At 35.3% G+C, this 25,205-nt stretch overlaps 1 protein-coding gene across 2 annotated transcripts in view; it reads right to left on the reverse strand.

Annotated features, from left to right (window-relative positions):
• Positions 1–3,567: 3,567 nt before the first annotated feature.
• The window catches only part of LOC149424479 (protein regulator of cytokinesis 1-like), a 32,517-nt gene continuing 10,879 nt past the window's right edge, over positions 3,568–25,205 (reverse strand). Inside the window, exons 7-13 of one of the 2 annotated variants that reach the window (XM_089651607.1) lie at positions 22,976–23,148; positions 20,587–20,734; positions 18,873–19,001; positions 17,858–17,988; positions 12,730–12,955; positions 5,620–5,766; positions 3,568–4,538 (exon numbers count right to left, since the gene is read on the reverse strand). In XM_089651607.1, the coding sequence (XP_089507733.1) occupies positions 4,116–4,538; positions 5,620–5,766; positions 12,730–12,955; positions 17,858–17,988; positions 18,873–19,001; positions 20,587–20,734; positions 22,976–23,148 (1,377 nt within the window). In that variant the 3' untranslated portion in view covers positions 3,568–4,115. Of the gene's footprint in view, positions 4,653–5,619; positions 5,767–12,729; positions 12,956–17,857; positions 17,989–18,872; positions 19,002–20,586; positions 20,735–22,975; positions 23,149–25,205 lie in introns of both variants that reach the window. The other variant, XM_089651606.1, reaches the window with a different exon arrangement.

The raw sequence follows: 25,205 nt of genomic DNA on the forward strand, positions 1-25,205 counted from the left end.
AATAAATACAAAACATACAATTGTCGATGCAGTAAATGCTCCAATTATAAATATAAAATTTTGTCGATGCAGTAAATGCTCCAATTATAAATATAAAATTTTGTCGATGCAGTAAATGCTCCAATTATAAATATAAAATTTTGTCGATGCAGTAAATGCTCCAATTATAAATGTAAAATTTTGTCGATGCAGTAAATGCTCCAAGAAAAACATACAGTTCGTAGATGCAGTACATGCTCCGAACATGTAATTATATCAACACATTTTTAAAAAAAGGATTTAACTTTCAAATAATGTTATTATTAGGAATTTGTTCATGACTATGCGTTCACAAACATATAAATGTATTGTTCATAAAGTAACTTCACCATTTAAGAGATATCTTTCTGAACGCATAGGCTTATGTTATTTTGCGATGACGTCACACAACGAATTTGTTTATATTATGTAACCGACGTCATGCAAATTTTGTGATATGTATATATTTTTTCTAGAACCCCTAATTTTTTCTTTTATGTATCGTTGACACTGGGGGGAAGGTATGTGGGGGCAAGAACTGTCTGCCAGCCTAAAATAATATTTTAATACGGAAACACTGTTTCACGGATGGCAACCCGACGTGAAACAGAGCTCGCTGCCAATCCATTACCGACGAGCATTCCTGTTTCTCTGATCTGACCTGGCGGTCGACATTTCTTGATTCCTACTAAATCCTTCTGATATTCTAATCGTGTAATAGTGTAACGTGTTTGCAATAAACTTAAATTATCAACTACATCTGTTTCACTCTATCATAACCTACACTATACACATTTATTGGCAGTTATAAGGTAAGTATACACCCACAACACTCTAGCCAAAATGTCGATACCTCTAAGTTTATATCTTACCTTTTCGTGAGAATCATTTCTTAGGCAAACTTAAACTTTAATGACTTTACACATTTCTTTGAAGAGTTCAGTGTATGTAATTTTATATAAATTTTACTTTATCATCACGGCACTAGATCTCATGGTGATATGTTATTTAGCCTTCTCTACAATGTTTTCCACCAGCTTTGGTCTTTAACCTCGGGCCTTCCGACTCTGCTCCAACCTTCCTCTAGGCAGTCAGCCCGCTTCTTTCTCAGTCTGCCTGTGGGTTGCTTCGACGGAGGCACCAGTTTAGCCATGATTTTCGTCTTCTGTCACAATCTGACACTCTTTCCGCAGGACTAGCTTATGATTTTAAATTATATTTAACTTTGCTATTCTAAAGTAGGGTATCTTTGCTTAAAACAGATCAAAACTGACTGCCTCCGTGGTTGAGGGGAAAACTCTCGACTAGCAATCCGGAGGTTGCAGGTTCAAATCCCAGTATGCACAAGTAAATTTTATTTGACTGATTTGTGTTATTTCACAATTTAATCATTTAAAATAATAAAAAAAGGTATGTTTGCAGAATGGAAGACACTCTCAGTATCGCCCTGGTGTAAGACCTAGATTTTGAATTGAAACGCTCCTTGAAATGTCTTGACGACCAGATCTGGATAGCCAGGTACTTCCCACCTTCCTATCTCCTTCTCCTCCCCACTACCTTTAGCCTCACAACATTTCCCAATTGGGGATGCTATAATTTCACTGGCTCCATACATATTCACATAATATAAAAATAAATTCAAAATCACCTAATTTAGAATAATTTTTCACAAATAAGGATTAAGATTTGTACATAAAATAATAAAAAAGGTTTTTCATTGGACTGACTTATGTTTTATTAGTAAAGAAGCATAATATACAAAAAAAAAAAAATGTTCAGAGTATTTCCACTTCAGACAATCATAAAAAATAGGTAATAAATTATATCATAACATAGACAATAAAGTAATACTGTATAAAAAATAAAAGCAATATGCAATCACATAATATATATTTTCTTTCTGTTTAATAACTGACTCGAATTAATGCTTGGCATAATATTATTTATTGACAATATTTTATGTAAAAACAATGAATTTTATTTATGTTTAAGAACATGCTAAATAAAGAAAGAGAGGTCAGTCATCATTCTAGTATATTCTGTCTTTCGTTTTCATATATAAGACGTACGAGGGACGAGGACGATCGTAGACGAAGTACGTACAACCTCTCTCTGCGACTATTATAGACAATTTAATAGACAAGAGTTTACAGTTTTAAATGGATTTTATTTCCTTGTAGTTAGTTTTGCAACATTAACTGCTGGAATGCCAAGTTATCCGCAGAAGTATCTAATATTTTGTCATCAAAAAATTACTATTGAATTATTGCATCTGTAACTACAAAGCGTAAAAAAAATCTGTAACTCTTAAAATCAGTTTTTGGTTCCTCATGAACAATTAGGTTTTTGACACATGGGAGGTATTATCGCGTTGACAACAATTTGTACACACCAGATAAGCTAGCAGCACTACCGCTGGCACACGGGAGGATTTGACGGGAACTTGGCATTCCAGCGGTTAAACATGTACTTGAATAAGGTATGAAAAAAAAAAAAAAAAAATTATTGACGAAATGTTGAAAAACGGTAACAAAAAATTCTTAAAAACTAAGTATTAATACTACTTTTATTGAGATGCCAAAATTAGTCAACAAAAAGGGCAGAGCTTCTGATATAAAAACTCTGATTTAAATAAAAAAATACAATATAGTCATAAACAGTGCTCCCTGTTTAGTAAAAAAAATCCTACTTTCAAACTGATAAAGTTTTACTGGTGCGATTAATTTATCAGATATTATTTTTTACATTATTTATTGATTACCTAAAAATTGTGTTTTTTTTTCAAACACTGCACTTTAAGCAAGGGAACACTTAAAAACAAGCACATAATACTACCCTTTTCCAAAATTAATATTCTATTGCCAATGGTATTATAAAGCTTTTGTAAGCATGGTTTAATGTCTTCATTATATAACTACGATATTACTGACCTAATTTAAATGGCTAATAATTAATCAATCTCCTTAGCACATTATTCACAAAATATAATAATTTAATATTAAAAATATACTATTAGAGGAATGTTGTAAACGAGTAAATTAATTATTTTACAGTAAGCTAACAAGTATTAGTGTAATTTAAAATACTTATACAGCAAATGCTGTCATATTTAAATCGGTGTTATGTTGACAAATATTGCATGCAAAAAATATGACAAATTAGCAGCTAAAAATTTTTATTACTATGTATGAATTAAGAGGTTTTGAAAATCTAACAGCGTAACTAAAAATAATATTGATAGCACCAGACTATGAAGGAAATTTGTTGTTATTAGAAGTGACATCATTTCATTTTTCTTCTATACACGGTGTATACAAGAAAACAGTATCAACAATCTTCTTGGCTCAGGGTCGAGAAGTCGCAGATTTAAAACCCAAAGAGGTATTAAATTAATGCAGGTTTTAGCACATTATCAAATATTGTATATTCGCGTAGTATTCCAGAGTGGAAAATACTATCAGTACCACAGGGATGTTATAATCCCACTGGTTTCAGGCAGTTAAGTGTCATATAAAAAAGGCATAATATTTATTTTTTTCTAATACAATAAAGAAAATAAGGAAAAATAATATTCTTATATTTATTGCAATATATTATATTGTCACAAACTGAATACATACTAATTAAAACAATGGAACAAAGAAACAAGTGCATAAAACAAAATCAAAACAATGTGTATAAAATGTTGGTGTTTAAAAATAACAAAATGGCAAATTATAAACTTCAATAATGTTATTAAAAATACTAACTTAGAAATAGAGATAAGATAATTTATTGCCATAAAAAGGAGTAATCGAAATAAAATCATTTAAGAATAATGACAATAATCAATGAGCCCAGCATACAGTACAGGACTCTTACGAATCCAATAGTTAGATTTATTAAACTTCAGGTACCGTGGTTTTTTTAAATACAGATTTACAAACTTATCAAAGCAGGAGGCCAAAAAAGGAACTATAACAAACAAATGTTCGTTGCAATGTATCCACAATATTTACAGCAGCAATGCCCCAAACTGCATAGATAAGTCTGTACATCCGTGGTATAAAGCACATATTTTAAAAATAGTATTTCGAATATTTATTGTGAAAGAAGAATCAAATGATCAGTGGTAATTTAGAAGCCAATTGAAGTTTAGAAGAATGGTGGGCAAAGGAGGGGCTGTTGGTTCTGAGGTTGTGGGAACTACTGGAGCGCAGCATGGGGCGGGGTCGATCTGAACCAGATGCCAGAGTCACCGTGTTCTGACGATACAGCAAGCCGTTCTTGGTGGCTTTTGTCACAGGCCTCGGGGTGGCAAACAAGTCAACATTCCCACCTTTCTTAGAATCCGGTGTCTTAGCGTCAGTGTTATGCGATGGTTTGCATCTGTTAGCCATAGGAGTGGCTCCAAACGTGTTAGAAGCGTACAAGTGTGCGTTGGGAGTTAGTTTGCTGGGTGTTATGTAAGGTAGTTGGTTTTCCTTGGTGGCCTGTTTTTTGCGGTTATTGGTGGAGAAGGTCTCTTTGCTTGGCGTGACCTGTCCATCGGGCATATAAACAGATGATGAGGCTTGTGGGTTAAACAATCGTGAGCGCAATGTCCGCATTGGCACAATGGAGCTTCGCGAAGCTGAATTATCGTTCAGATGTTCCTGTAATTACACTTTCATTTCATTCATTTTTCTCAAACAAACGGGCACAACTTTTCTAATTTCTACAATACCAGGACGGACAGACATACAGCAGGATGACAGATATTATGAAAAGAAGTGGTGAGTGTTTTAAGAAAAATGGTTCAAACAAGGTTAATAACAAAGTAATGTTAAAACTATAAATAAAGATGACGTGATTTAAGATTCTCACGATCAAGCATAATAATCTCAAGCATAATCGCAGACGGCAAACCATCACCTAGTAAGTCATCTGGAAATTACATTCAACAGTGGCGATAAACATGCATCGCTAGAAATAAAATAAGATTTATATAAAGGAATTGTCCAACAATGAAAACAATTTCATGGAGCATCTCGATTGCCCTCCGTTTGACTAAAGTCATAAAAGGTGTTGTCTCTCTTTAATGTGACCAAATACAATTTACGCGGTGATGGATTGCTATCGAAGCCTTACACAAATACAAAACTTAATAAAGAAGGAAGTTCCATACAGGATGTTGAGAGACATACCTGACTTACTTTAATTAGTGACTCCTGACATTATTTGGAGTAAAGAAATTAAATGAAATTTTGGTCTCGAGTGACATTTTAAGGCTGTTTTTTTTTATTTGCTAAACAAAGAAAAACAATTTCTTTAACATGTTGCCTCTAGTCACTCAGCCGAGTAACCGCACACCCCCCCACCCCGACCGTAACTATCAAATAGCTGCTTTATAGTTATAGCTTTATAGTTATAACAAAAATCCAGAGACCAAAATCTCATTTATATATATTTTACTCCCAATATGCTCAGGAATTACTGGTTAAAGTGAGTCAGGTGCGTCTCTTTTCACGTGTATAGGAGAAGCTAGACAAGTTATTTTGAGAAGATACAATATTTCTGACTATAGATAACTATAATCTAAAATAGTTGACTAACTTCATTAATAATGCTCAACCTCTTTACCTGAAAGTCTATGTATGAGGACAGAGTGCTCTCGGGCAAATCTTCCTGTTCCTGTTCCTTTTCCTTATCGGAATTTACGGACTTGTTGCCTCGGGATTTCCTGGAACGCCTTTTGGCTTTGGTATCTCCGCTACGTCTTCCCACGATCTGCAACAATATTTTATTCATTATTATGTATAACAAAAGCAGCTACCAAACTAAAATCAAAAAAAGTTACAGTAATACATGGTAGAAGTATTCACAGCAGTGAATCGATTCAATCTTATTCCCCTAGTCTTGCGAATTGAATGTTTTTATTCATTCATACAATTCCCCAAAAAAAGCTAGCACAGCTGCATTTAAGATTTTTCCATTATATAGCTAAGGTCCATGATAAAATCTTAAAAATAAACAGTTCTTGTTTCACCTGTAATGTTTTACTAATTTTATTTAATATATTAAAATGAAAATAGTTGAACTTCACATGGTCTAATATAAAGATACATTTTTGATTTTAATAGGAACTAATTAATCTGACGAAATCACACTTTCCTTCATCTAAATAATAATCATAATTTTTTTAATGTATAATATGTATGTATCTCAACAGAAAAATAATGGTTAAAAACAATGCGTGAACATAACAACTGATTGAATGTTTGCAAGTAAGCGAAACACATAATAAAAGAACAAAAAATTACATATTATATCCTATCCTACCATAAAGACAGTAACAGTATTATCAACATGTTCACGCATCATAATAAGGTTCGAAATAGGAAGATATCGCCCGACTATGTAAGGAAATTGACACAAGGGAAGAGAGCCTCATCTCTCCTCTCCACTCCCCTTTGGTTCCCTGAAGGGCCCACAAGGGAAGAGTAACGGAGGTGGCCTCATCTCTCTTCTCCACTCCTACTTAAAGGTCCTACGAGGGAAGAGGGCCTCATCTCTCCTCTCCACTCCTCCTTGGTTCCCTGAAGGCCCCAAGGGAGAAGAGCCCACTACCCTTTGGTTCCCTGAAGGTCCACTCCAGCAGAGCCCCGAGTGCTGGGGTAAGGTCTAAATATTCCGCGAAGCGACCCTGTTTCTCGGAGGCAGCGTTCATGACACTGTTCCCCAGGTCATTCAGCCTGAGCACGGTAGCTCACACCTTGTAAATAGTAGATGGCTGTTGCAGGTTGTATTTCCACTTCCTCAGCGATGGGTTCGTCACACTCCCTATGCTTTTTTCCTCGAGTAAAAGACTTGGACTAAGCGCTCAAGATAGACTCGATACTGACAGACGAGTGACGTAGGACGCGGATGTATTTATAGGACTACTCGTCACAACTGAAAAAGACATGTTGCTCGGACTGGCTAACTCACGGCATGGTGGTTCATCGCTTGGGAATAACGGTTTTATGAATTATGGAGCTTGTACAATATTACCGGCGACTTCGCGGAGCGCCTCCCGGGTGCATATTATCCAGAATAATATTTAAATACCTATGTAGCATTACAAAATTTTAACCGTTTACAGTACTATCAACATTCTTACTTTAAAATAAATTATACATTGAAATAATTTAGGTGTAAAATATATTTACAAAAATCAACATTTTTTTAATTATGGCGCTGTTAAAAATAGTAGGATGGAAGGCCAAGGGTAAGGAATGAACAATGAATTCCGTTTGAAATTGAGAATCAGTGTATCACAAGATAGAATTTATTCATTCTTTCAATTTTGCCCATGTCTAATACATGGTGTCGGTTAACTAGTGGTACAATCGGGGAAATTGGTGAATCTACATTACATTTTGAGTAGATGTTGTGCTATAACTTTGATTTGAGTCAGTGAAATTGCTTCTTCTGGGGTGCCGAAATAGAAATCAAGTTTAAAAAATTAAAAACAAAAAAAAGGTTACTAATATCCTGAAAATATTTGAATTCTACATCCTACCTACTCCCATTATAAAGTTGATCGGCTCCGAAATTTAAATTTACGTGGAAATATATTGTATTTTTACTAAATTTACCTCGAATACATGAGTTAAAAGATCCAGCGCTACGGAAATCGGCTGCGAAAATTCCAATTCACGCAGAAATGATGTATTTTTACGAAGGGTTGGCTGCGACCGAAATCGGCCGCGAAATTTCGATTTAGTATTTTTACGTATTTATTAAAAATATCTGAATTTAAAGGGTCGGCCGCGACGGAAATCGGCAGCGAAATTTCGATTTACGCGTAAATATATTATTACGAATATCTCAATGTGAAGTATAGGCCGCAGCCGAAATCGGCCGCGAAAATTTGATTTACGCGGAAATGTGTGGTATTTTTATGAATTTGCTTAGAATAACTGAACTTAAAGGGCCGATCACGGCGGAAATCGGCTGCGAAAATTCGGTTCAAACGGGAATAATTCGTATTATTACGAATTTACCCAAATTTGAAGGGGCAGCCGAAGAACTCGATTTTCGCCGTCTTTTTTATTTTTTTTATTCATAAAATTTCGAATTACGTGGGAATTCGTTAATTCGAAATTTGATGTCTGTTGGATTTCGAATTAACGAGGTTCTACTGTATTTATATATAACTTAAAAATAAAATAATTTAAATATTGAAGACAATATTAGTGATTTTTAAACGAAAATCTGAAACAGAAAAATCAGAAAAGGAAACGGTCACATCTGGGACTCGAACCCAGGACCCTTGTCTTTCCGGGACAATGCTCTACCAACTGCGCTAATGGGACCCTATTCCCCTCGGTCACTTTTAACTGTATCATACTTCGAATAAGAACTACCAACATTGTCTTCATTTTTTCACCGCACATTTTTATTGGCAACTATCTTTATGTATGATCGCAAGATTCAACCCGAACTAAATGCAATCCAGACAGCGTCTTTTAGATAAACCTATCTTATTTTTTATTTTTAATGTGCGACATCTGTTGACTTTTCTGCAAGTCTAGAATGAATATTTATTTTTCGGAATAACTTTATTGAGTAAAACCTCAAATTGTAATATTTTAAATATTGAAGACAATATTAGTGATTTTTAAACGAAAATCTGAAACAGAAATATCAGAAAAGGAAACGGTCACATCTGGGACTCGAACCCAGGAGTCCCAGATGTGACCGTTTCCGAAAAATAAATATTCATTCTAGACTTGCAGAAAAGTCAACAGATGTCGCACATTAAAAATAAAAAATAAGATAGGTTTATCTAAAAGACGCTGTCTGGATTGCATTTAGTTCGGGTTGAATCTTGCGATCATACATAAAGATAGTTGCCAATAAAAATGTGCGGTGAAAAAATGAAGACAATGTTGGTAGTTCTTATTCGAAGTATGATACAGTTAAAAGTGACCGAGGGGAATAGGGTCCCATTAGCGCAGTTGGTAGAGCATTGTCCCGGAAAGACAAGGGTCCTGGGTTCGAGTCCCAGATGTGACCGTTTCCGAAAAATAAATATTCATTCTAGACTTGCAGAAAAGTCAACAGATGTCGCACATTAAAAATAAAAAATAAGATAGGTTTATCTAAAAGACGCTGTCTGGATTGCATTTAGTTCGGGTTGAATCTTGCGATCATACATAAAGATAGTTGCCAATAAAAATGTGCGGTGAAAAAATGAAGACAATGTTGGTAGTTCTTATTCGAAGTATGATACAGTTAAAAGTGACCGAGGGGAATAGGGTCCCATTAGCGCAGTTGGTAGAGCATTGTCCCGGAAAGACAAGGGTCCTGGGTTCGAGTCCCAGATGTGACCGTTTCCTTTTCTGATTTTTCTGTTTCAGATTTTCGTTTAAAAATCACTAATATTGTCTTCAATATTTAAAATATTACAATTTGAGGTTTTACTCAATAAAGTTATTCCGAAAAATAAATAAAAATAAAATGTTACCAAAATATCTGTTAAAAGGTGTTGGTATTAATAGTACAGTCTATGGCTATCCTACGAGAACTTGCAACGATTTTAGGCTTTCTAAGGCTAGCTTTAGACTTGTAAGTTTTTTCGTAAATTTACGACTTCTAGCCAATGGGCATATTGGATTTTCAAAATGCAATATGCCCATTGGATAGAAGTCGTAAATTTACGAAAAACTTACAAGTCTAAAGCTAGCCTAAGACAAGTTTATCGGTAACACCAAACAATATTTATTAAAAAGGTTTTAAAATGTTCAATGAACTCCCTATAAATGTTAAGGAAGCCAAAAAAAATCTAGCAGTTTTTCATAGGTTGACTTGTGGGTAACTTCACAACATTCAATCTTCAATTTCTGTGCAGATTTGGATTGTTTTTAAAATCAATAATTATGAATAAAAATTAGACATGTGTAATTTAAGGTTGTGGTGAAATGTGTGCTTATCGCACCGTGTTGCCAACACGGTATCATATCTTCATACATCAGCACACATTTCACCACAACCTTAAATTACACATCCGCCCTGATGATGGACACTGTAATGCTGTCCGAAACATTGGTTAAAGAAGGAGGTAGCGCAACATGGCATAATACTCCAAAAACAAATCATAGTATTTAAGTAAATTATATTATATTTCATAGTATTCAGAGATGTTCAAAATGGGTACCCAAAACCATTTGAAATGCAAAATGGAAATGGGTCAAAACTTTTCCATTTGAAAATGCAAAATGGTTTTTAGAAAAGCATTTCAAATGCAAAATGCAAAATACCTATTTTCAAAATGCATTGAAAATGCAAAATGGTTTCTCAGGTCAAACAATTAAAATAATTATAGAATTTTTAAACAGTTTTGTCATTTAATAATGGACATCAATGTAGAACAAACATATCACATGATGGTAAATCAAAAAATGCCACGACTACGGATTATGAACCACAAAAAATTTGCGCGGGACAAATGTTGCCAACGTAAAAACATAGAAACTGCTATCTAACATTTTATTACAGCGTCATGCCCCCATGTTCAGTATTTGAATCAGTATTATTTTGTAATGGTATCACTCAATTGCCAGGGCTTCTACCAGGGAGCAAGTGACAAATGTAAATTATCTCTCATAGCGAGGTTGAGGACCGACTGATATTTGGGGCTTATGAAAAAAAGATGAGTGGAGATAGTAGGAAGAATGTTGCAAAAAAGCATTTAAAATGGAAAATGCGAGAAAAGCATTTAAAATGCAAAATGGTTTTTAGAAAAGCATTTAAAATGCAAAATGGAAAATACCCATTTTGCATTTTGCATTTCCATTTGAAATGGATTTATTTGAAATAAAGCACATCTCTGATAGTATTTATGCTTGCCATTCAGGATAGAGTCGTTAATACTAAAAATTATAGGAAGCATATAATCAAAGATACAAATCAAATTGATGATTTGTGTAGAAAATGTTTGGCTTTTCCGGAAACTATAGAACATATTATATCGGGATGTTCTATATTAGCACCGTCCGAGTATACATTTAGGCACAATCAAGTTTTAAAAATAATTCACCAAAATTTGGTAATTAAACATAATTTGATTGACTGCCGTAATATAGTACCATATTATGAATACGAACCAAATTCATTTTTAGAAAACGAATTTTATAAAATATATTATGATAAAACTATACTAACAGACCGAACGGTTAGTCATAATAGACCCGATATAGTTTTACATGACAAAATTAAAAAAATAACTTATATCATTGATGTCGCTATTCCAAATTCCTGTAATATTAAAAAATCTGTTAATGAAAAAATAAGAAGATTTAGGAAATGAAATAAGACTATAAAAATATTACCATTCGTTATTTCGGCTACTAGCATTATACCTGGCTCTCTCATTAAAAATTTAGGCGTATTAGATCTATCAAAAAATTTATATATAAAGATGCAAAAGTCGGTCATTTTGAATACATGTAGGATAACGAAAGATTTTTTAAATATTTGTGTTGAGGGATCAGTAGGATTTATAGGCCCTGTTAGGAGTTCTACCGAGCCGAACCCTCTGATATGAAAATATCTGGAGTCACTGAATTATTTTCCCATTTGATCTCTGGTGAGTTGACGTGTTGTTCTTGTATTGTTTTGTATTTATTTTGCTTATATAATGCACTTGCATAATGTTGATTGACTAGATGATCATTTGTGGAAGGGTTTAGTTTTTCCTATGGGGAAGATTTAACCCGGACAATAAAATCGGAAGTTTAAAAAAGTATTGATAAGAAAATACCCCATGATGTATTTTATACATATTTAAGTAAGTATTGATAACAATTTTTTTTTTAAATATTAGTAAAGGCAGTATTTATCAACTAAGTCAGTGGTGATCGTGTTCCGGAGACCGTTCTAAAATCATACGTGCTGGAATTTTTTGCAATGCGATTTTAACCTTTATGTTTTGAAAACTACATCGAGGGAAAAAATCAGAATGGCTTGCGCTAATGTCGCAGTAAATTCTACATTTTATTTCAAGAATGTAGTCTATAACAGCTTACAAAATAAATTGTCTATAAATGTCAATATTCATTCTCGTAAAACTGCATTGCAAAAATTAAAATATATCTTTGAAAACACCTTTTGATAGTTGTTTTATGTGTAGAGTATGTATTCAGATTTATGTATAAATAATAAAACCAGTTTATATGAAGGAATAAAATTTTTTTGACAGTTGTCTCCCAAATAAGAGATTTTTATTTTTAGATAAAGTTAGCTATTCTGTGTGCTAAACGTGCTACGATATAAACATGAAATATATAATAAGATATATTATCTGGTAAACAGAAAAATTCGAGAGAAAAAACATTAACATCGTGGTTTTTTAGTGCAATATTTGTGCAAAACTCATCAACGTAACTTTCGGCATATTTTCATCTGGCAATCAAGCGTATTCTGAAGATTTTCTGTTCTGGCTCTCCACAGGTTAATAAAAACCATAGTTATGACAGTTATAGTAATAACATTTAGACTATTTTATATAAAATGTAAGAACCAGAGATGACTAACCCCCAAATGTCAAGTAGAAAGTTCATAATTATATTTGACTCTTGATAGAAATGCATTTAAAGATGCAGCGAACATGCGTAACTCAAGTCTGGTTCTGACCCACTCATGTTTGATATGTTGCAACCACATAAAGATTACTGTACAATAATTTAAGTGTCTAGTATATTTCACCTTCTTCTTGAGGAGGTACCCGTTGATGGCGATGGCGGGAGTGGGCCCCTTGAACTTCTTGGTGGGTGTTTCCTCCTGCGAGGTGCGCTTGACCTTGCGCGGTGTCTGCGTGGAGGAGGGCACCGGGGGCGCAGGGCTTCCCTGCACCCGGGTGGGGGACATCAGAAGGCGGCGCGGCAGCAGGCGGGACTTGACCACCTGCGGTGACTGACGGGGACTGAGACGTCTGGAAAAATTAAATTAAAAATAAATTATGTACATAACAAGCTTAACCGGTACAGAATCAATAAGATCTAATATGGAAATTGACAGACATTGGAGATTGGGAAGAGAAATATGGGGGAGTACCTGACTATTAACACACTTTAATCGGGAAGAGTAGTTCTACCCGTTCGGTCGATTGATGCTTAACGTCGGGAAGGGTAGTTCTACCTTCTGCGCCCGCCTCATTTCAATGGCAGAAAAGAAGAAATTATCCGATGTCTTTATATGAATATTATATACCAATCTCTTTGTAAAGGTCCCAACTATACGTACATAATTATCAAATTGTAATGCAAGTCTTTTTTTAATATTTATCTTGGAGTCTTTTGTGTACATCGATATTTCAACTAAAATGACCTATATTATTTAAAACTTGACACTTGATAGGTATTTCATTTGAAGATCAACGAAATAAGTAATTTAGATGACATATTCTGTTATTCTAATAATTCAATTCTTGGAATGAGGGTTTTTATGACCATGAAACCCGAAACAAATCTCTCTATCTCTGTTCCGCACCCACTCAACTCCTAGGTGCGAGCGAGCGCACAGTGTCTGACGCGACTAACAAAAGCAGGTATCGGCAAACACAGTTAGGCGGACCCTAATAAATATTTACAAGACAAGTGCATGTCAGTTTTTAAAACGCAAATTGTCGTACGGTTGTGTTCTGAGGAGATAATATTTATATTAGCTTTTTCAAACCTTTCAAAATGGATTCTGAAAATTACGAAAGTGATGACGAAATCGTTGCAGATAATTTATCTGCCTGTTCTAGTAATTATTTGCCTGAATTCGATAGTGAAAGTGAAGAATCTAGTGGAAGTGAAGAAATTCCTTGTAGGAGAAGAATGTCAGTGATGCCATTACAGTTTAGTGATTCTGAAGAAAGTGATATGGAGCAAGAAGGAGAAGAGTGGTCTCGAATAGATAATCCGCCAAATATCGAATCATTTTTAGGTCATCCTGGTGTTTGCGTAACACCAGCTGATTCCAAAAGTATTATGCAAGTAGTAGAACTATTTATTGGAAATGATTTGTTTGAAATGATGGTAGAAGAAAGCAATCGTTACCATGCTCAAAATGAATCAAGATTCAAACAAACGAACAAATCCATCAAGTGGAAGCCCATAAACATTCCAGATATGAAAAAAATGTTAGGATTGATTCTGCTTATGGGTCAAGTGCAAAAAACTACGAGACAAGATTATTGGTCTTCAGACCAATGTATCGAGACGCCCATATTTTCAAAAACAATGAGCCGTGATCGTTTCAATCAAATTTGGAGATCTTGGCACTTTTCAAATAACCAAAACATTACCGATTCCAGCGACCGCCTTGAAAAAATTCGACCCGTTTTGACATATCTCATCCCAAAATTTAATTCTGTTTACAAGCCTCAAAGGGAGCTTTCTCTAGATGAAAGCATCATACCGTGGCGGGGAAGGCTAGCATTTAAAGTATACAATGCGTCAAAAATAATTAGATATGGTATTCTCGTGCGAATGGTTAGTGAAGCCCCTACGGGATATATTTGCAATTTGGAAATATACTGTGGGCAAGGAAAGCGACTAATAGATACAGTTGAAACATTGCTTAATCCATACCTAAATTTGTGGCATCATGTATATATGGACAATTACTATAATAGCGTTAAAACTAGTGAAGTGTTGTTGAAACATAAAATAAGAACGTGCGGAACAATGCGAATTAATCGAGGTTTTCCCGAATGCCTTAAAAACGTAAAACTCAATCCAGGCCAAAGTATTTTCCGTCGAAAAAATGATGTGTTATTGCAAATTTGGAAATCTAAGAGGGACGTCAGAATGATTTCAACTATACATTCTTCGATCATACTTGAAAGCGGCAATATCGATTGGAAGACGAAACTACGAATCTGGAAACCACAGAGTGTTATTGAGTATAACAAATATATGAAAGGAGTTGATCGTGCAGATCAGTATCTTTCGTATTACTCAATAATAAGAAGAACCAAAAAATGGACTAAGAGAGCTGTGATGTATTTATTGAATTGTGCTCTGTTTAATTCCTACAAAGTTTACAAGGCCTTGAATGCAACCAAAAGACTGACTTATAAACAATTTTTACTTAATGTTGCCAAATATTGGATAATGACCGAGATTTCTGAAACTGATGCAAATTTTGAGGAACCGAGACCATCCACTTCACAATTACAAAGGAAAGTCTTGAAAAAAGATCCTCCAGGGAGATTATCAATGGACACGAAAAAACATAAAGCGATAAAAATTGTCACCGGCGGTAAAAAGAAATATCCCCAGAGACAATGTCGCGTGTGTTCTGCGCACAAAACGAAAGGTCTGACGAGTTATATGTGTCAATTTTGCGACGTCCCTCTTCATAGGGGGGAATGTTTCACTAAGTATCACACCGTATCCAAATATTAGATGAACAATTTTTAGACGTGAACTGAAACTGATTAGATAAAAGTGGTTAGAAACTAAAACCTAATAGTGTATGGTGAAAAACAATAAACAATATTACGTGAGCAATACGAGAAGCATTCTACCGTAAGTGATTATTTTAAATTTCATTTGAAAAAATAACCAATATTATTAGCATGTTCCGATGGTTTTGGTCCGCTGTACCGTGCGAGGAGCAATTGTACACGTGGTATTTCAATGGGTAATAATGTGTTACTTTGACGATACTAGAGAAGTGGCAATTGTTTTTGTTTTTATAATGATTTGGGCTTGGTGAAAATATAATAATTTGTAATTTTATTAAATTGAAACCTAGTTTATACTTAAAAAATTGAGCCCTAATGACACAACAATGACTTTGTTTTCGATTTATTATGTTGCATTAAAAATAATACTTGGTTTTCGGCTAGAAATTTTATAGCTTGGGTATGCTGAGTTAGTATGTAGAAAATTTTATTGAAATATTTCCATTATTTAAGAAGATATAGCGATTTAAAACAAATTACACAAATTCGCGCGGGACCTTTATTTTCGCCCGTTTTCAGCGGTCAGCCGGCGAAAAAATAACCCGATCAAAGTGTGTTAACACATTTCTGGCGGGTGTTTTTTGCTTTGGCGCTTCGTTGTCTACGGGTGAAAATAAAGGTCCCATTCAAGTTTCTTTAATTTGTTTTAAACACAGACATAGGAATTAATAGACGAGAAGATAATGGCGAGGGGTAAAATCAACTGTTGAAGAACGAAGGGAGTGAAGCTGACTGTGATTCATCAATAAATCAATCTGACAGTAAATAGGCATCTCGCATTATAATATCACCATTTACTTCTTAAAAGTAAAATCTGTTTTTGAATGAATAGACATTTTTACATGGGAGCGCAAATTACTCGCCACGTTATGAACAAATTTGCGAAGTCCAAATTCGGCAAAAAAATTCGGTTCTATTTTCAGAGTCGAATATTTCGTTTATGTATTTAGTTAAGACACTTTTATAAATGTTCATAATTTACTTCCCAGCAACCAACCAGCTTTGTGTTTCGCGTCCAGACGTTTCTCGATGTGATAGTAACAACTGATTCATATTATACGATGTGAATATGCTTAAAATAAAGTAAAATAATGCTTATATATGGAATGTAATACGACAATTGGGTTTATTCTCTTTTTCACATCTATTTTTACAAGTTTTCATAGTACAAGTCAACATTTTGCCGTGTTATTTCGTAAAATGAACCGATGATGCCTCGACCATAGTTCGCACAAGAATGATGACGTCACGTTTTCAAATTTCACTTGAGGCCATACGCGAGCACAGCCGGCTCCAATGGAACCGGTATGGGGAGTGGGGATAATACGCTTTTAATCACTTAGGGCAGGTCTACTAATATTCATATGTCTATGGTTTTAAATCACTATATCTTCAAAAATAATTAAAATATTTGAATCAAAATTTCTACGTAGTAACTCAGCATACCCAAGCTATAAAAGTACTAAACGAAAATCCAATATTATTTGAAATGCAACTCAATTAACCTTGTAATATGTTTATTACGGTCCGCCTATCGGTATTTGCCCATACCAGCTTTCTTTAAATACGCCGGACATACTTTGAACAGAAAGGAGTTGAGTGGGGCGGAACAGAGATATAGATAGAGATTCGAATCGGGTTTCATGGTCATAAAAACCCTCATTCCAGGAATTGAATTATTACAATAAAAAATAATATACTATCTTTTTTTGAAATACCGATGTAAATGAAAGGCACGAAGATAAATATAAAAAAAAAGACTTGCATTACGATTCGATAATTATGTACATATAGTTGGGACCTTCAAAGAAATTGGTATATAATATTCATTTAAAAACATTGAAATGAGGCCGGCGCAAAAGGTAGAACTACCCTTCCGGCCGTTAAGCATCAATCGACTGAACGGGTAGAACCTTTCCCGCCCGAAGTGTGTTAAGATTTGGCCATAGAACACGGCTAAAGCCATTTCAAGCAACATTTCAATTCTGAATGGTGGTCTTTTACCAGGGCAATACTGAGAGCAGCTGCTACTCTGGAAAGTGCTGCAAATATACTTTGCATTATTTAAAATGAATCGATTGTCAACAACACAAATTAATTAAATAAAATTTATTAGTGCACGCTGGGATTTTAACCCTCTTGATCAGTAGTCGAGGAACTTAACCACTCGTCCACGGAGGTCGTCAAATTTGTGTCAAAAAGGTGTTGAGTTAAAAATTCCAGCAAATTTCCAATAAGAGAACAAAGAACAGATTTTCTGGGTTATAGATGTAAACAAAACAAATAAAAGTTTCAAAATTCCCTTGAATGCAATAGTTAAAGATTTACAACAAAAAGCATGATTAAAAATCGTGTTATAGTAAATAATTTTGCAACCTCTTAACGGCAGTCATGGCAGTCCTAGAGGAGAAGTTGGCAACGTGGCGGGGCGCGGGAGCAGAGCGGGGCGCCGACATGCAGCTGGTGGACGGAAGCTGCTTGCGGGCAGACAGCTTGTTGTTGCGCTCCTGGGAATATTACATTACATTTTAAAACACATTCATAGCTAATACTTGCGACACGTTCCAGAGTGATAGATACTCTCAATAGCGCATCATTCAGGATCGAAAAGTTGCTTTAAATGACTTTCGCCATGTTTGGTGACCAGATCTGAATAGCCAAGTTACTTCCCCATCTCCTTCCCTTTCCCACTATCTTCAGCCTCACAACATACCCCAATGGTTTAGGGTTAGTAGGGAGCTTTTGTGAGCTGGGACTCTTGTGCAGTTTTCACTTAAAACAAAACCAAAAAAGAACCTGCGCAGAAAGGGCGTGATTTATTACTAGTCTTCGTTGGTGGCTTCCCGCACTTCATTCTAAACGACGCTGGGGCACTGCCTTTTTTTCTTGGTCAAACTATAACTTGTTGAGAGCCTGTTTGCATCACAGAAAATCTCTTTATACAAACTCTCATACGGAAAGATCTGGTATCGTGAAATTTGCACACCTTTCTAAAGTTTCTTAGTAAATGCAATTATTTTCGGTTCGTAACGTCATTACCATCATGATCCATGGAGTTTTGAAGTATCCATTTATTCAAAAAGAAGACAGACGGAACAATCAGTTGCTGGACAACGCAAGGGAATGGTGTTTTGTTTTTAGTCGAAATAAGTAGAGCAACAAAAACGATTTCTGAATCAAGAAAATATTGTATACAGTGAAATCTCGATTGATCATCCCTCGAATAATCATCATACCGCCGTGAAATTAATTCGGGACTGGAATAAATAAACATCACGTGCGGGAAAAACAATTATTGTAAAGCACGCAGTTTTTGTTGTACACAGATTGCATTCAGTGCTTTATAATCAGGACAGGAATTAGTTTATTATTTAAGGGGGTGTTTGCTTACTAAATTTTTCTGGTTCCAATCGTTCTGCATGCACATTAGCAGACCTTGTCCATTAACAGTAAACACTTTTCCAGTACGGGACTCGTACAGCTCCACAAGCTGCGTTAGTTCATTTTCTATTTTTGGCAGCTGAAAAAAAAAGGTTTATAGATCAATAAATACACTGAATAAAACTGTAGAGGTAATCTACAAACATATTTAAAGAAGAGTGTCGGAGAGGCCTTATTCTCACATACTGTATTATTCCAAGATTGGTGATATTTTGCACGCTCGACCTTCAAAACAACGTCACTGTCTGTGTCTGATTTTGAAAAACTCTGTGTAAACCCCGGGCAATGCCGGGGACTTCAGCTAGTTTAAGCATCAAAATGTTTCCGTCAGTTCATGACACGAATCATCCTTAATACGGGATGTACTACAGTTTGGTGGTGGTATTTATTATTAAAACTAAAGAATATTTACGTATGAACATTATATTTTTTTATAACATTAAAGAGAAAAAACATTTCTTTGAACATAAGTAGGTATCCTGGGGAATACATATTTTAGATAAATTACTTTTTTTTATAAATACACAGAGTATATCGGCACGTATCTGACAAACTTTAACCATCTATTCCTTAGTACATTTGGAATAAAAAATGTTATGGGCACTTTGCTGTCTGGTAACATTTTATTTTCAATTAAAAACAAATAAATAAAAAAATACACACTCCGTCACTGTCATTGGCATTGCTTCTCGTGTTCAACAGCTGTTATTAGCGAGTATGTCAAAAAGTGTCTTCGCTCTTTCGTACACACTAAATAATAATAGTTAAAAAAGAGACGAATGGTGCCGTGCCATTTCGTTGTGATTGTAAAAGCGTGCCAATGTAGGTACATACATACATTATTCAATGAAACTCAATTAAAATATTGCCAGATGGGTTTTTAAACTTGGACTAAGGATAAAACAGTGGTGACATGTGGTGAAAATATGAATAGTAAATTTTTTATTTAAAAAAAACGTTACCGAACAGCAGAGTGGCCATAACATTTTTTACTCCATATATGCTCAGGAATCGCTAGTTAAAATTTGTCGGGTACGTGCTGATACACCCTGTATAAAACAAGTAAGTTATTATGAAAATATTGTCAGGGGCATAGAGCGGGTGATTGGCATTTTACCCCAGGCACATTAAGGAGTACCAGGTCGCAGGATGGCATTCCATGAGTCAAAAAAGAATCTATTAATCCAGAAAAGCAATTAAGTACCTACCTTGTTATGTTGCACAAACATACGTAAGAACAAACCCCGAAAAATTGCGAATCAACTCATAAATAACAATAAAATCATGTAATCCCTACCAAGTACATAAATGGGTACTCTAGTGGCAGCGGGCAGCACTAAAGAGGTTACCCGAGGTTACGCCGGCGGTGAGAGCAGGTACGCGGAGCTATTAGTCTCTGCAAACTTAACCTGTAGAGCCTGGAACTGCTCTTGAAGCCTAGTTAGCCCTCGTACTGTACAGAACTGCCGTTTCTACCGTTGCACCAATGTTCTACCATTACAACCTATAATATATTTAGGAGACAACACTATTTTCGTTCTTTATTTGAAATGTGCAATCATATGGCTTACTTTTGCAGGCCACCTTTAAAAGAGGAACTAAGACAAATTACAACCTGTGATTTACGGAGAATGGTAACAAGAAAAAGTAAGTAGGTAACATACCTGATTGGAAACAGTTTTGCGTTCCTTCTCTTCCCTCAAGAGCTGACCACCGCGGTTATGGAAGCGCCCCGGCTCATTGGCCCGGGATTCCAGTTCACTCCACTTCTTCCACAGTTGCTGGCGCACTGTATACATGTCAAATATGTCCCTGAAAACAACCATTCAATAACAACATTACCTAAAAGAGAAATTTTTCTCTTTTAGCAATGACGCCAATGGCCACAGACAAAACACCTAAACCTTACAATTCACTAGCACCACTAGGGGCAAACTGTCCATGAAAGTGTCAATCAAAAGTGCAGGCATTCGCGACTCTCCACTTGGACAGGCCACATCTGTTCACCTTTTTTTTTCCTAAGGCCCCTATAGACCACTCATTTTAATTGGTTCAATTTCGTCATTTGCTACTCTGGGGAACACACGAAGTATGCCTCCTACTTTATCAAGAAAATAAAAAATGTTGTATGATGCTACCAAAAAATAAAAATTAAGTTTTTTGTATTGCATCCTTTTCAATACATTTGAACTGCTCCAAAAGGAAAACAAGAGCTTCGTTCCTGGCATTTCAATCAGAGTACTAGAGTAGTACTTCCCACACTACTTGAAATATACAAAAACTATTGAATCTGTACAAAAAAAAATTCTAAGATTGTTATCATTTAAACTTGGACTAAGGCTGATTTTAGTGTCACGCCGACCGCACGCGCACCGTTGGCGCTGATGGTCGAGATATATGAACTTCTAGGAAGCGTTTTTGAATGATGCGTAGCTATCAGCGCGCAAGGTGGTCAGCGCTGATGGCTACGCGGCCGTACGCGTCGCGCGTCAGCGCCGCGTAGCTGTCGGCGCTGACGATCGCACGAGCGCTTCTGCTTTCAGCGAGCGTTCTAGTGTCGAGCGGAGCAGACGTCATCGCGTGTACAGTCATGGCGAATCGCGAAGTGGATACAGGCCGAGTTATCGATGAGCTTTGCCATATAACAAGACAAAGTCTCCAGCAACGGCTCTCTGCTCAATCAATGGATGAACATGGAGTCTTCGTCGTCGCCGGTTTTTATTTTTTTGGGATAGGTAGTACAAAGCAGTAATAACTAATACACTCCGCATTTTGGTCTTCGACTGTACAGTAAGGCGGTCAGTACGATACTGAAACGAGCCACGCTGAGCCTCAGCGCTGACGAACTACGCGCTGATCTATGAGCGCTGACGGTGAGCGTGACACTAAAATCAGCCTAAGTGCCGTACTGCAGTCTTATGAGGAACGACTCCAATACTTTAACTTTACGACCCTGGATAAAAGAAGACAATTTGCTGACTTAATATGTCTACACAAAATTATTTATGACAAGCTTGAAACAACTCATTGTGTGAGCAATATTCTTATTAAAGTTCCTAATAGACGTAATCTAGAATTATTTAAGAACAATATTGCATACTTCAATCCATTGTCTCGAATGTGTCGTCTGTACAATTCTATTGAGTGTAACTACATAGATATATATGCAAATAGTCTCACTTATTTTAAAAAGCAAATTAGCAATATATTGTAAATGTTTATCTGTTTTATTTCTGTATGTTTTGTTTTTGATATCTCTTTTTTTCTTTTTTCTTTCCTTTGCTCACGTTTTGCTGTTTATATTTTTTATTAATACATAGTGTATAATGACACTTAAACTGTGAATGATGTGAACATTTTTAAGTGGACTGTTGACATACACGTTTTTTGCAGCGCTTATCTAATGATTTTTTTTCATGTTAATAGTCTGTAAATGTTCCTAAACAATAAATAAATAAATAAAGTACATTTTGGTTGTCATATCCCACAAGCAAGTTAAATCCTTATATAATGTCAAATCTGTCAAAACTTCACATTCATTAATCCTGCATGGCATTTTATTTATTTGTTGAATGTACAAATGAATGCTAACAAACAATTACGAACGACAGCTCTCTGGGCAGACTGAGTAAAGTTAGTTCAACGGTCAACCGTGATTTAACAGACTATTCAATTTGGTTCGATGGTTGGGTGGTTGAATGGTGGTTGGATGCTCTGGCGGGACAACCATTCAACTTGATAGCCATGCCCCCTTATAGCACACAACACACCTCCATACGGTTCAACTATTCGTTCAACTCAACTATCTGGTTTTTGTATGTACAATCAACCAAATTGAATGGCCTGTTAGAGTCCATTACTCGTCTATCATTTATCCAATATCTTGATCTTAATTGTTAAATGTAATATATAAATAAACCACCATCTGAATTAGGATAATCCTTATTATTTTGCACATTTCTCCGATGCCATAAAGTATTATAAGCTCAGCAAACCTAAATATATTTTTGATTTCCAAGGTTTTATGAAAACTAGAAATACTTAATTACTCACTTATTGTCTTTGAAGAATACTTTTAATTCGTCCAAGTAGATTTCATGCAGCATTAGCAGATCTTCATTGAACACGTTGGAATAGAATTCCACAAACTTCTCTCTCTGCAGATCGCTGTACAGGCAGTTGTCCCACAATTCCACAATTTCAGTGCGGACTTTGCTGACAAACAGCTGGAACAATCAAAAAAGTCAAATTCATTAAAATTAAGAAAAAAATACGAAATAGTTTTTGGCAGCAAAATAAAGCTCAGAAGACTATTACAGGGTGGCCACAAAAAAAGGATTTCAAAATTCCCTGATAATTCCAGGTTTTCCAGGGCAGTTTCTATATTTTTCCCTGATATGTTTTATTTGGTATAAGGACATATCGTTCAAAATTTTATTTTTGAAACTCGATTTACAGATACATAAATAAAGGGAATTCCGTCATCTAAAGCATTTATTATTTCCTTGCACCACAATGATCTATTCAAAACAAAATACACTTATTACAAATTTATGATATTTCGCCTGAAGACAATTTGTGTACAAATGAAAAGACCAAACAAAAGTAAGTACAGTAGAACCCCGATAATCCCAAAAACGCGTAATTCGAAATTTTGACCAAACAAAATTTCCGCAGAAAAATTTTTTCATACAAAAATTTTTTTAATTCGAAATTCGTTAATTCGTAATTCAAAATTTATTTTTGTCCGCGCGCGAATATTTGTTTGTGAAATTCGAAAAAATTTGATTTTTGCGAAAATAAATCATAATATTTCGTAAATCTGAATCTAAAAGTCAGCCGTGGCGGTAAAAAGCCGAAAAATGTATTTTTACGTGGTTATACATCGTCCTAATTAGTATTATTATTTTGTAAATCTGAATCGATTTACACTGGAATGTTGTATTTTTTCAAATTTATTTCGAATATCCGAGTTTGAAGGGCCGAGAAAATACGTTTTACGCGGATATGTGTCGTAGTTTTACGAGTTTACACCAAATATCTGTATTTAAAGGGTCGGCCGCGACGAAACTCGGCCGCGAAAATTCGATTTACGCGTAAATGTATCGTATATTTACGAATTTATTTCGAATATTTGAATTTAAATGGCCCGCTGCGACGGAAATCGGCCGCGAAATCTCGATTTACGCGTAAATATATCGTATTTTTACGAATTTATTTCGAATATCTGAATTTTAAAGGGCCCGCCGCGACGGAAATCGGACGCGAAATTTCAATTTACGCGGAAATATATCGTATTTTTACTAACTTTACTTCGAATATCCGAGTTAAAAAATACGGCGCTACGGAAATCGGCCGAAAAATTTCGATTCACGCCGAAATATGACATATTTTTACGAATTTACTTCAAATATCTGAACTTAAAAGGCTGATCGCGACGAAAAACTGCCGATAAAATTCGATTTACGCAGAAATATTTCATATTTTTGAGAATTTACATCAAATATCTTAATTTAAAGGGTCGGCCGCGACGGAAATAGGCCGCGCATTCTCGATTTACACGGAAATATATCGTATTTTTGCGAATTTTTTTCGAATCGAAATTTTAAGAGCCGACCGCGACAGAATACGGCCGCGAATTCTCGTTTTACGCGGAAATATATCGTTTTTTTACAAATTTAAATTCAGACATTTGAAATAATGGGCCGGCTGCGACGGAAAATTACCGCGAAATCTTCGAATTTCGATTTACGCGGAAATATATCGTATTTTTACGAATATCTCAATTTAAAGGGTAGGCCGCGACCGAAATCGGCAGCGAAATCTCGATTTACGCGTAAAAATATAGCATTTTTACGAATTTATTGCGAATATCTGAATTTAAAGGGCCCGCCGCTACGGTAATCGGCCGCGAAAATAAAGAAATAATTGGTATTAATACGAATTTACAGCTAAAATACCACCCGGATTTGAAGAAGATTTGTAAAAATGTTGATAATGATGATCTTTAAATTTTATTACGACCGTACTGGGTGTCCGACCCTTTTGACACTTTGTTGTAACTTTGCTAGCTTTTTCTTTACAGATTTTGCACCTACATAGTATAGGGTAAAAACCAAGGCGGGTGGTTTACGACATGATTGTTGCAAGGGCTATTTACGAAAATAATAATAAAAAAATACCTACTTATCTAGTTTGTCTTTGTCGGCATATCTTTTGTTACACACGCCGCAAGTAAAAGTAATACAACACAACTTTGGGACTTCACAAATCGTAAATAACG

This window comes from Hesperophylax consimilis, chromosome 4 (genome assembly GCF_061612785.1).
Source record: "Hesperophylax consimilis isolate HC1 chromosome 4, BYU_Hcon_1.0, whole genome shotgun sequence".
NCBI classification, from domain to species: Eukaryota; Metazoa; Arthropoda; class Insecta; order Trichoptera; family Limnephilidae; genus Hesperophylax; species Hesperophylax consimilis.